Genomic DNA, 12233 nt, shown 5'->3' on the forward strand with positions numbered 1-12233 from the left:
GGAATTTAAAAAGGATGGAGTATCGTATTTATGATAAGCGTCTGTTTATATAAGCAAAATTGTGTATTTAATATGACCTTTTTAACCATTTCGCTAAATAATTACATTTCAGTTGCTAAAACAAAATATTCTTGCTTTTATACAATAGACTTTGAACATTTCTATGCCACAAAATAAGGTTTCAATTTGAATGAATGTTTTAATATTATCAGTATAAGTAATATACATTTATTCAAACAAAACAAATGTTATAACTATATTTACAACACTATGACTACATTAAATTAAATCTATCATTATGTGGAAGCGTACCTAAAATACTGGCAGCATTTCCGCGTTGGATAGCTAGGTTGATCCGTTGGCACACACTTGGCCCGTGGGGCCCAGAGGCGCGGAAAATATTCAAAATACTATATTCGCGCCTCAAGAAGGCTACTGGAAACCCGAGCGCTGGTAGCTATCTCGGTCAACGGATCAGTATAAGTTTATATAAATAACAAGTATGAAATTCCCGTTTTATTGTAATAGGTACTTCTAATTGACATAGGACCTTCATGGTTTGAGATTAAGTGAAAATTTTGTAGTTCGTCTGTTAAGAATGTGCAACGTTCGATTATTGACTTTCAGTTGTTTTTTTATTCAGCTTAGACGAGAAAGATGGATAGTTCGTAAATTCGAGTGATTTTTGAATACGATTTCCAATGCGGAACTAACGCGGCAGAATCGGCTCGCAATATCAATGTTGCGTTTGGAGAGGGAACTGCTAAAAAACGCACCGTGTGATTTTTATTCAAACGCTTTCGTGATGTAAACTTTGATTTGAAGAACGAACCACGTGGAAGACCGCCCACACTGGTGAATAACAATGAACTGAAAGAAATGGTGGAAGCCGATCCGAGCCAAACTACCCAGGAATTAGCGTCATGGTTTAATGTTACCTTACCAACAATATTGACTCTATTTCCGTCTAATTAATAACATTCAAAACTATGTAAAATGGGTGCCTCATGATTTGACTGATTTGCAGAAATAAACGCGTGTTGAAACTTGTATTGCCTTGTTGAATTGATACAGAATATCGGATCGAATTGTGACATGCAATGAATAGTGGATTCTTTACGATAGCGATAAGCAAAAAATGCAATGTCTGACCCCAAGTCATACGCCGCAACATTCTCCTAAAGTAATGCTTAACAATAAAAAAGCAATCTGTTTGGTGGTCTCAGCATGGTATTATTCACTATAGCTTTCTCCGATCTGGTCAAGCAATAACGGCAAATGTCTACTGTGCCGAACTCCGAACAATGATAGCAAATCTAGCAGTGAAACAGCCCCGATTCTTGAATCATTATTGCTCCATGATAACGCGAGACCTCATACAGCACGAGAAACCGTTTTAATCCTACAGCAACTGCAATTAGAAACAATTCGTCACCCTCCGTATTCGCTAGACCATGCTACAACGGGCTACCAATTTTTTCGTGATTTGTACAATTTTCTACGTGATAAAAAGGATTTTCTCAGGAGGCAGAACAACATGCTTTCAAACATTTTGTCGAATATGGATCACCATAGTTGTATCGCAAATGATGCGTTGCCGGCCTTTAAGGTACGGTCCCTAAGTCGTATCGGTTTGGGTAAACAGTAGACATAATTGGGCTGTGCGGGTTAGGAAAATCTCTTTAAATTATTCACCTTTTCTCCCATTATCTCCATTTCCATTTGCCTCTCTAACGTTCCACCCACATATTTCGGCAAGCCTCTGTAGTGCAGATCTATTCTACTTCCGTCATCCGTGGCACAGCTGATGAACCTGTCAGATGATCGGTACGTGATAACCACGCGACCTTCATATTCCGCTGGGGTGATGGTGATGTCCTGGTCCGCTGGGGCATGGCTTCTGTCGTTCTCGGAGTAACACAACTGGAATTTGAAAGGTTCTCGTAAATACTTTTGTAATTTCTGATTGATTGATTAAAGCTGAGGCATTTCTTTTCAATAAATCATATTAGTGTCTGGCGATCTACAACCGTTACTTTTGTACGAAATTCCTTCCATCCATCCATAAATACCTTATAACCCTATAAACTTATTAACCTTGTTATTTTGAAAGTCGGTTAAAAAGGGACGTAACAGGCAGATGGCAAAGATCTTAAGCGTTCACGTTTGTCCATTTTAGCGACAACACTATCGTAACGCTTCACATAATAAGTTATAGCGAAGTAAATCGTTAAATGATCCCTTTGACTTTAAGTATGTCCTATGTTCCCAATGTCATCTGAAAAATAGGCCCGCTGAGTTTATTGCGCCCGTTCTTTTCAGATTCATATGCTTTTCGAATCGATAGAAAATTCTGAAACCTAGTCATTCACAATGCATCATCGATAAAAGAAAGAATAACGGAAAGGATCATGGAGGCGAAACACAAGGGAATTATAAAACTAACTGATGTGCTATCAAAAAAGACCAGCTTAAGTGGAGAATGACAGGGCATATGATGGGAACCGCCAGGATAAGAGAAAGCAATTGTGATATGATATTTCCCCAGAGACGGTTAATGAATTGGAAGTCTGATAAACGGTGGGACGACCTTACAGTTGGTTTGACTTGGAGACGAATTGCCATGTACAAGGTTCAATGGAAAACTATTAGAAGAGGCCTTTACCAAGAGGAACACTGATGTCAGGGATATTGTTGTCCACCTATAAATAATAAATACGTAGTCAGGATAGTTCTTCTTATTATTACATTCTGAAGCATAATGATTTGACAACACAACTAAAACAATTCAAATTTAAATTTATATCCGCATCTCTTTGGACCAGGACAATGCAATACTGCCCGAACGTACCCTTAATTTGTGATTAGGATTATAGTTGTGTTTGGATTAAGATTTACCTTCCAGTGAGTTTTCTGAGGATCTGTGGCATGTGGTTGTTTCACGTATAAGTGCCATTCTACGGATACGTTCCTTCCAGCGCTTTTGACCTTCGTGTTGGAGTCTATCTTCAGATAAATGTCCTGTTCGTCGAAACTGCAAAATATAGTTAACGTTAGTTAAAGTTAGTTAACTAAATAAAACGAAGCTTATTTAGTTTAGCTTCTAGGAAACTTAGTTTTACGCGTTAACCTTATGTGCAAATTTACAATGTAAACCTAATGGTTTACACTGTTCAGATACTTCTGAAGTCTTTCTCAGATTTAAGAATTCTATATGACAATTAAAAAGTCAGTGCAATAAGGGGAAATCCATCTCCACCTAAAAATCTTGAGTAATAAGCTCGGAAATCGAAGTTTTTTTTCTCGACTACAAAACTTTAAATAATCTAAACCAAAAATGTGGAAACTTAATTGGAAGGGAAGGTTTTATTCGGCTTATTTAAAAAAATATCAAATAAGCAAGACAGAGAACTTATTTCATAAACATATTTTGAAAAACCAAGGAGAAAACAGTCGAGAACGTTTGTATGTATAGAAATAACCGTAGAAATAATATTTCCACTTAACAGAATTCAGCAACACACAAGAGGTGTACGTCTTCAAAAATCGCAAGGCTTTTTCAGCGCTTTATAATGTGACATTTCCGAATTGTTAAGCGATAGTGGAGAAGTGACAGACTAGCGCATAAGTGCGTTCAGAGTCCACAAACAGTTCAGGGCTTCATCTAAACTGTTATACGAGTAAGTAAAAGAAAATGTAGGAATTTTATAGTGAAATGTATGGAGATCATTAGGTCTGATTAAATAAGTAATTTTAATTAATTTTATATGATGTTCATTTCGAAAATATTAATTTTATGATAAGTGTTAGATTGGTTTTTTAATTATTGTAGAAGTTGGGCCAGAGAAAATTGTCTGCTTCAGTTCGTAAAAGTCTATATTTTGTTGTCCAAGTTGTTAAGGAATGAAATGCTAGTGAGAGGGAGCCGATGGGCAAGAGACTCCCATGAAGAAAAGTGATTAGGCTACCATGCCCTACACAAGGGGTTAAACAAAAAAAAAATCCAACTTAAAGAAGTTGGATTTTTTTTTCGTTTGAGTTATTGCTGTCATCTCTGGCCTGGTGCACCTTAGTATCAGCCATTTGACTGCATGCAAAGAAGGGCTGTTTAACTCATCGGGGATCCAATACTCTGTGAAAGGCCAGATAGCATGTCATTCCTCTATCTTCATTGTGTACCTTCATGCCGCATTTATCACAGGTTCAGCTCCGAAGTGTTGTTAGACCTGATACAACACCACACCCATATAAGTAAAACACGAAGAAAGAAGAATTTAAGAAAATTTCTTCCATGTAACAACCAAACTGTAGAAGGAATCACGTTCTAAGCGTGCTATAACAGTGATATGTGCTCTCACCCTCTTGAAATACGTGAGAAATCTTGCTTCCTCCGTCTTTTAGAAGGTTGTACGCACTTTTTCTGAGGATATAGTCATCCTCGAATGGTCATATGGTGTTTTCTGGCGATGACCATGTCGTATGGTTTTCTCTGAGGAAGATCACGTCGTATGGTTTTTTCTGAGGATGGCCATGTCATATAGTGTTTTCTGGGGATGGTCATGTCGTATGGTTTTTTCTGGGGGTGACAATATGGTATGTTCTTTTCTGAGGATGACCATGTCGAATGGATTTCTCTGACGACGATCATGTCGTATGGATTTCTCTGAGGATGATCATGTCATATGGTTTTTCTGAGGATGACAATGTGGTATGTTTTTTTTAGTATGACCATGTCATAATATGGCTTTTTATGAGACACTGTGGTAAAACAAGCAAGAAATTTTGGACGTAACTCTTGCCTGATGGTACTTGTCATCCTGTCCATAACAATGCAAGTATCTACTGTACCACGTGTGCCACGATCAGCCTAAACAGGTCTTCGGAACACCATCCGTGAACAATGCGTCAGAAGACATACAATGAAGCGATGTTTCTACGCAACGCCAAGCGATCAAGCGTCACAGAGAACGGGATGCCCAACAGTTCGAGCAGCTTTTGAACAGGTTCTAGCTGAGAGTTCGAGAGTGCCGATAAAAAGTAATGAGAATAAAGACCTTACCTATAATAGCTCAGTAGTACACCGAAGTTGGCTTCAACTCTGTCCACTCTCTCTAGCGATACATCCCCCAAGCTAAACTTAACTTTTATTACTTCATCTCCTCCCTGGTCTTGTCTGGTAGGAGGGAGTATCAGCCCGCACCCTGGCAAGGGGGTCAATTGGTGTATAGTATCCACGAGGGAGTTTTGTGATTGAGGCGTGCTGAAATATAAAATAATTATTATTAGTAAAACTATTAAGCATGTGTTTAATAGCTACTGGTTGAGTTCCGTGCCTCTAAAATGAAAAAGGAACCTTGCAAATAGCTCGGATGTTTGAGAAAAGAAAATAATTCTAAAGTAAATATATTTTATACATATCTCATACCTTTTTTTTATGAAAATAAGGGACGAGACACCGTCTCACACCGAAACACAGTAATGCTTACACATTACTGCTTCACGGCAGAAATAGGCGCCGTTGTGGTACCCATAATCTAGCCAGCATCCTGTGCAAAGGAGCGTCCCATGGTTAAACTATATTTACAATACTATTATTACTTGAATTTAAAATTATCGTTACAGGGAAGCGTACCAAGAATCCGAAGGGTTGTTCAACCTGATTCCTGCCGCCGAATTCCACCTTCGCACGACACGCCGTAAGTTAGGATATCATCCCCACCAACTGGATGTGTGGCGGTCCTCCACAGTGCGGTTTTCAAGGAGCTTTCTTCCACGTACTACAAAGCTGTGGAATGAGCTTCCTTGTGCGGTGTTTCCGGGACGATATGACGCGTACACCTTCCTTAAAGGCCGGCAACGCTCTTGTGATTCCTCTGGTGTTGCAAGAGAATGTGGGCGGCGGTGATCACTTAACACCAGGTGACCCGTACGCTCGTTTGTTAAAAAATACTGCCAGCAAATCATTTCATACATAGTCTTAGAATATTAAGCGTAGGTACGAGGGGCGGTCAAAAAGTTCGCGGAATGGCGGGGTTGGCGGGGGTGAGGTCGCTCCTCCAGGTAGCCGCTACTTGAGTAACTCATAATTACTATATATGCCAATTTCTAGCCTAATTGGGTCATTAGCTTTCGAGTTACAAACGAGTGAACAAGTAAATCGGGAACAAACTAGCCACTATGGAGAAAATTGAACATCGCGCCGTCGTAAAGTTCCTCACCAAACAAGGAAAAACGCCTCAAACTATTTTGCAAGAGATGTTAGCTGTTTACGGAGACTCTGCTCCTGGTAAAACCATGATTTACAAATGGCACGGCCTTTTCAAGCAAGGAAGGGAGTCAATTGAAGATGATCCTCGACCTGGACGGCCCATTGAGGCCACTACGCCGGAAATCATTGAAAAAGTTGAAAAACTTGTATTGGAAGACGGAAGGTTGAAGAAGAAACAACTTGCAGCATCAGTTGGAGTATCAGAAACCACAATTTTAAATATTCTTCATCAACATCTTGGCATGAGTAAAGTGTGTTCAAGGTGGGTCCCGAGAATGCTCACGCCGCTGCAAAAACGTGAGCGCGTCAACTGTTCCCGCGAGTATTTGGACCGCTGTGGAGAAGTTAGGGAAGAAATTATGGCCCGAATTGTAACCGGTGATGAAACTTGGGTTCACCACTATGAGCCTGAGTCAAAGCAGGAGTCGATGCAGTGGCACAAAAAAGGCACACCACCCCCAAAAAAATTTAAAGTGTCGCAATCGGCCGGAAAGATCATGGCGACTATTTTTTGGGATACTGAAGGTATTCTTTTGATCGATTATAAAGAACGTGGTGTTTCTATAACGGGAGAGTACTACGCTTCCCTATTGGACCGATTAAAAGAAGCTATTAAAGAAAAAAGAAGAGGAAAACTGACAAAAGGTGTACTCCTTTTGCACGACAACGCGCCCGTTCACACGAGTCATGTTGCGACGGCTGCCATTCATCGATGCGGTTTTGAACAACTACGCCATCCACCCTACAGTCCAGACCTGGCCCCTAGCGATTTTTATTTATTCCCAAAGATGAAGAAAGAGCTGCGTGGAAAAAAATTTAGAGACGATGATGAAGTCAAGTCGGCGATTTCGGCGTATTTTGACGCCCAAGACAAAACCTATTTTTTCGACGGTATTAATAAGTTATATGCCAGATCCCAAAAATGTATTCGTGTTAAGGGGGAATATATTGAAAAGGAAAAATAACATAATGTATCATTTCATCTTTTTTCCCAGTCATTCCGCGAACTTTTTGACCTCCCCTCGTATATACGACCCGATATTACATGACCACTTTTGATTTTTCAATGTGTGTGTTAGCTATTTTAATATTCAAAATACTCAGAAGCTGACGTCATGCGTGGCTTACTGTTACGACTTGTCAATCTAAATCGGTAACAGATTCGCTTTCCTTTTCTATCTTGCTGTTTCTTTGTTAGAGATTTTTTTTATGAAAATAAGGGACGAGACGAGCAGGACGTTCAGTTGATGGTAATTGATACGCACTGCCCATTACAATGCAGTGCTGCTCAAGATTCTTGAGAAACCTAAAAATTCTGAGCGGCACTACAATTGCGCTCGTCACCTTGAGACATAAAATGTTAAGTCTCATTTGCCCAGTAATTTCACTAGCTAAGGCGTCCTTCAGACCAACTTGCACATTACTGCTTCACGGCAGAAATACGCGCCGTAGCGGTACTCATAATCTAGCCGGCATCCTGTGCGAAGGAGCCTCCCACTGGTATGTTGTAATTCTAAATTTTATACTACAACTTCTTCGAAACTGCAGAACAAATAGACAGTAGAAAGAATCGATAGAACAGACAGAAGTCCAGAAGAAAGTAACGACTTTGAATCCAGAGCAAGCGAAGGATTCTATAATTGAATCACGAGTATAACAGCTATATTTGCCTAGTTATAAAAACCTACTATAAGTTCCAACACCAATAATAAATACAACATTTGCAAGTAGATTTAGCCCCTTTCGATTCATATTGTTAACCATAGAATGTAAATTGGTTGCCTACAGGACAGGCTACGCCTAGGGACCTAGGTAGGGACCAAATATGATATAATATTATGTGGTAAAGTGTCTGTATATAATAAATAAATAATAAAAAAAATATTTACTCTGAGTTAGAATCCTGGACCTAGTGAGGGTAGTTATAGCAAAGAATGTTGTAGTAAATTTGATATTTTTTTACGATGCCACAACCTGAGACTTGAACAAGACGTACAAGATTTATCAAGGAAACGTTACTCGAACAGTTGGCTCAGTCGAAAGAGGGCTCGCACGGAACGCAAGTCGCGGGTTCGTGACCCCGCATCGTTCATAAATTTTGTTTTCAAATTTGTATAATGTTGTAGATACTTTTGGTAGCAGGTTAAGAAAACTATAAGAAACATTGGACCAGAAGTACAGAGTGCTGTTTGAATTTTTTAAGTGTCCAGGTAGCTAAAACTTGCAATGCGAATTCGTACTAAAGGTCTCTGCCCACTACATGGTACCATGACCGTGCTAGGAGCGTATCAGGCACGAAAAGTAACACGATACGCTCTACTATGCCCACCGAACGGATTGGCACGCGACGGTGTTGGTCGGTGATGGAACGGTCTAGTGGGAACAGTGTCATACTTTTCAATACAAATAATATTTATTTGCCTGATACGCTCCTAGCACGGTCATGGTATGATACGGTGAAGTGGGCAGAGACCTTAAGTGCACATATAATGTGACCGTGTATTCTACTTTGTCTTAATTCTGATCATGACTTACTTGTAATTTATAATTTTAGACATGAGGTATTGTTCTATAACTTCCGCACCCGAAGTTTGCTGTTCGCAGTCGAAGAAAATACCCTTTTCATTGACCTGCAAATATAATTAGTTTTTAATTGTTATCCCTATATTGTGAAGGTATATAATATAGTACATTACTGAAGCGGCCAGTCAAAGAGGCATTGAGAGGAACACATACTAAAGCTAAAGAGGATATAAATAGTAAATACTACGTAATAAGACCAGACTGCACTGACCTGTATAAATACTACTGGACAGGCTGATATATGTTTGACAGCAAATTTTTTGTGCCTATTTGAAGCGCCACTCGCGAGCGTCCAGAGAACTAATTTTGACGTATAATACAAATGGCTGCGAAGGAACGTACAATACTCTGAAGTAATTTTGTATTTTTAATTAAATTCGTTCGTTTTCCGTGTTATTTATACCTCAAGATATGTTGATTCTAATATATAAAGTACACTTTTTTTGTAAGTAGTTTCCTACCATTTATCCATTTTTGCTGAGGTTGTTAGTTAGTTTTAGTACCACAGAAAACGCGAAAATTTCGAATATCAAATAGGCAGAAAAGCACTTTGACAGCCGCCAGTCCAGTGGTTTGAAGTAGAGGTCAGTGCGGGACTGCCTAAGTAAAAATGAAAAATAAAGATCTGCAATATGTTTGAAATAGTAATTACAGTATGGCGACGAAGTATAATCCGGCTAAGTTTGAAAGCGAACAGTTGCATAAACCGTAGTGGATTTCGGCTATCTCCGTTTTTTACAAGATTATAGCTTGTTATCTGTCAATGACTGCACGTTTCGTACAATTGAGTGAATCGCTGTTTTCTTAGAGAGTTTCGCTAGGCTGATTAGAGCCTTTAATTAAAAATTACACGGCTCTTGCCACCTCTTGATTACAGGTGTCGTTAAAGTAAGTTTATCACACTCATTTACTTCACTTGATCTGATTTCAGTCAAAAACAATTACTTTTTAAAATCAAAGTCAAATAAACTTCAATTATGCTTAAAATAAGCGCTTTTGTATCCGATCTATCAATATTTCTTTTAAATTACTGAATCAAACATATTATGTTCGCTAAAAGTAGAGCTCGTGAGAAGAACTTACAAAAAATCTCAACAGCCACTCTTTTTAATCAATAGAGTATTTTACAATAGTTGTAATATACATAACAAATTAGTTTGTTAGGTGCTGCATCCAATATATGAGTCGTATTAAAATAGTATCAAATATTTCATAAAAAATAAGAAACAATAAACTGTAGGTATAAATTATGATTATTGGATGCATCAACTTTTACAGCTTGAATTCATTGATTGTGTAAGGGTGCTTGACGAACTTAGTAAGTAGAATCAATGACGAACAACGAACAACACTAACTTTTATCGCCTTAAAGTGTTCATTTGTTTTTTGCCAATAAACTCAACTCCCTATATCTAAAAAATTAGATGCGGAATTCGACACTACTAATAATAATAATAATAATAAGCCTTTTATGTCATACAAAAAGTAAGATACATACAAAGATACATAACAAAATAAATAAATAAAAGAAAGTTTGTGATGTTATTTACACGTATTTGTTTAGGTCTGGATACTAAAATATAAGTCTGTTTGCATGAACCCCTCTTCAAGTGAAGGTGAAGTCCTTCTCTAAAGAATACCATGTGTCTCTTGAGCTATGTGCGACCAGCAGGTATATATAAAGTTCTGACGTTGTAAGTTACTATGTAGAGCTGATCTTTCTTCTTTTTAGTTAAGTTATGTATATCTTGGGTTTCTGATTCATTTCTTGTTATTGAAGATGTTGGAGTTTATTTTTAATTTTTTTTTTCGAATTCGATACTACTAGTTAGGAAAACGTGTAACTGTAACGTAAACGTGTAAACTGTGGTGAATTTTAAATTATGTCCTCAAGTACTTTTACCTTTTACCTCAATTACTTTTAAGAGGCGTAAGTAGTATTACAATACTTACATTTGATATGGGTTTCGACGTGACGGTATAAGCATCTTTTATGTGTCCGTACTCCAGGGTTATCTGAGCTCGAGAATGCATCGCGATACCCGCGCGTTGAGCAAACGGGTTCAACCATGTGAAACTGAAATTATAATAATAGTAGTAGTTGCCGGTTGGATTCCTCACACTGACCTGTATAAATACCACTGGACAGGCTGTTCCATATGTTTGACAGCAAATTTTTGTGCCTATTTGAAGCGCCACTCGCGAGCGTCCAAAGAACTAATTTTGACGTATAATACAAATGGCTGCGAGAGAAACGTACAATACTCTGAAGTATTTTTATATTTTGAATTAATTTCGGTCGTTTTCCGTGTTACTTACACTTCAGGAATCAACATAATAAAGTACACATTTTTTTTTCTAAATAGTTTTCCAATTGATGTTTGATTAGCTGCGGTTGTCATTACTAGCCTTAGTACCGCAGACTCTTGCTACATGGCCAACAGCGTCAAAATGGCGAATATCAAACAGGCACAAAAGCACTTTGACAGCTGCCAGTCAAGTGGTATATAGTAGAGGTAAGTGATTCCTAACTAAAGGTTTTTTCTCAATACTGCCTGTCAGCCATTAAGTTGGCATAGTGACATCCCATTCTGCACGGACGCACGCCAAGAAAGGGAAGATATTTGTAGGAATAGACCTTTCCATCTTTTGATTTGGCATTATTTTTAAAATGTATTCAAAACACAACAATGCTAATACATGAAGTATAAGTAGGTACTGTTGCGCTTCGTGTTATAAATACTTTAGGCGTAGGTACCTAAGGATCACTTTATTTTTACCCCCTTATTAATAATAGTCTGCTAACTTAAAGCATTTTTAATTCGCGCTCTGTCTTCTTCTATTGACCTAAGTCGGAATGAGAAAAAAGACTCCTTAGCGGCTGTTTAAAGTTAGCGGACCATTATGAATAAGGGGGTTAGAGTATTGGATCACGCTCGATTTGGTAAAGTCGGCTCAAGTTAACAAAGTCAAAGTAAACAAAATCAGAATAATTTATACGCAATTATAATTACAAATAAAAAACAAGAATCATTTATTCAATTAGGTCAAAATGACACCTTATGAATGTCAAATATTTCACCAACACTTCGGAAAAATTGAGCTTTATGAGAAGAAGTGGCCAGAAACTCTGTTAAATCTAGATTTACAGTTTCATCATTTAATACTATATATGTTATATGATATATTATGTTATATAATGCACCAAAAATCCTCAAACGTTTTAACTTACTTGTTACACAAGTAAGCAAACATAAAAATTCACTGTTAATAAGTAAAAGTATTATGCGAGCAAATATATATAAACAAGGTACCCAATAACTTAAAATGATTCCCCGAAGACAGCACCATATATATATTATGACTACTACTATTTTTTTAT

The 12233-nt window shown here is 37.9% G+C and overlaps 1 protein-coding gene across 1 annotated transcript in view; it reads right to left on the bottom strand.

The window, feature by feature from the left end:
- LOC126973221 (uncharacterized) overlaps positions 1–12233 on the bottom strand; it is a 64414-nt gene that overhangs the window by 14473 nt on the left and 37708 nt on the right. Inside the window, exons 20-24 of the mRNA XM_050820410.1 lie at positions 10805–10928; positions 8804–8898; positions 5060–5260; positions 2899–3034; positions 1696–1923 (exon numbers count right to left, since the gene is read on the bottom strand). Of these exons, the coding sequence (XP_050676367.1) occupies positions 1696–1923; positions 2899–3034; positions 5060–5260; positions 8804–8898; positions 10805–10928 (784 nt within the window). The remainder of the gene's footprint in view (positions 1–1695; positions 1924–2898; positions 3035–5059; positions 5261–8803; positions 8899–10804; positions 10929–12233) is intronic.

Source organism: Leptidea sinapis, chromosome 29 (assembly GCF_905404315.1).
Source record: "Leptidea sinapis chromosome 29, ilLepSina1.1, whole genome shotgun sequence".
NCBI lineage: Eukaryota > Metazoa > Arthropoda > Insecta > Lepidoptera > Pieridae > Leptidea > Leptidea sinapis.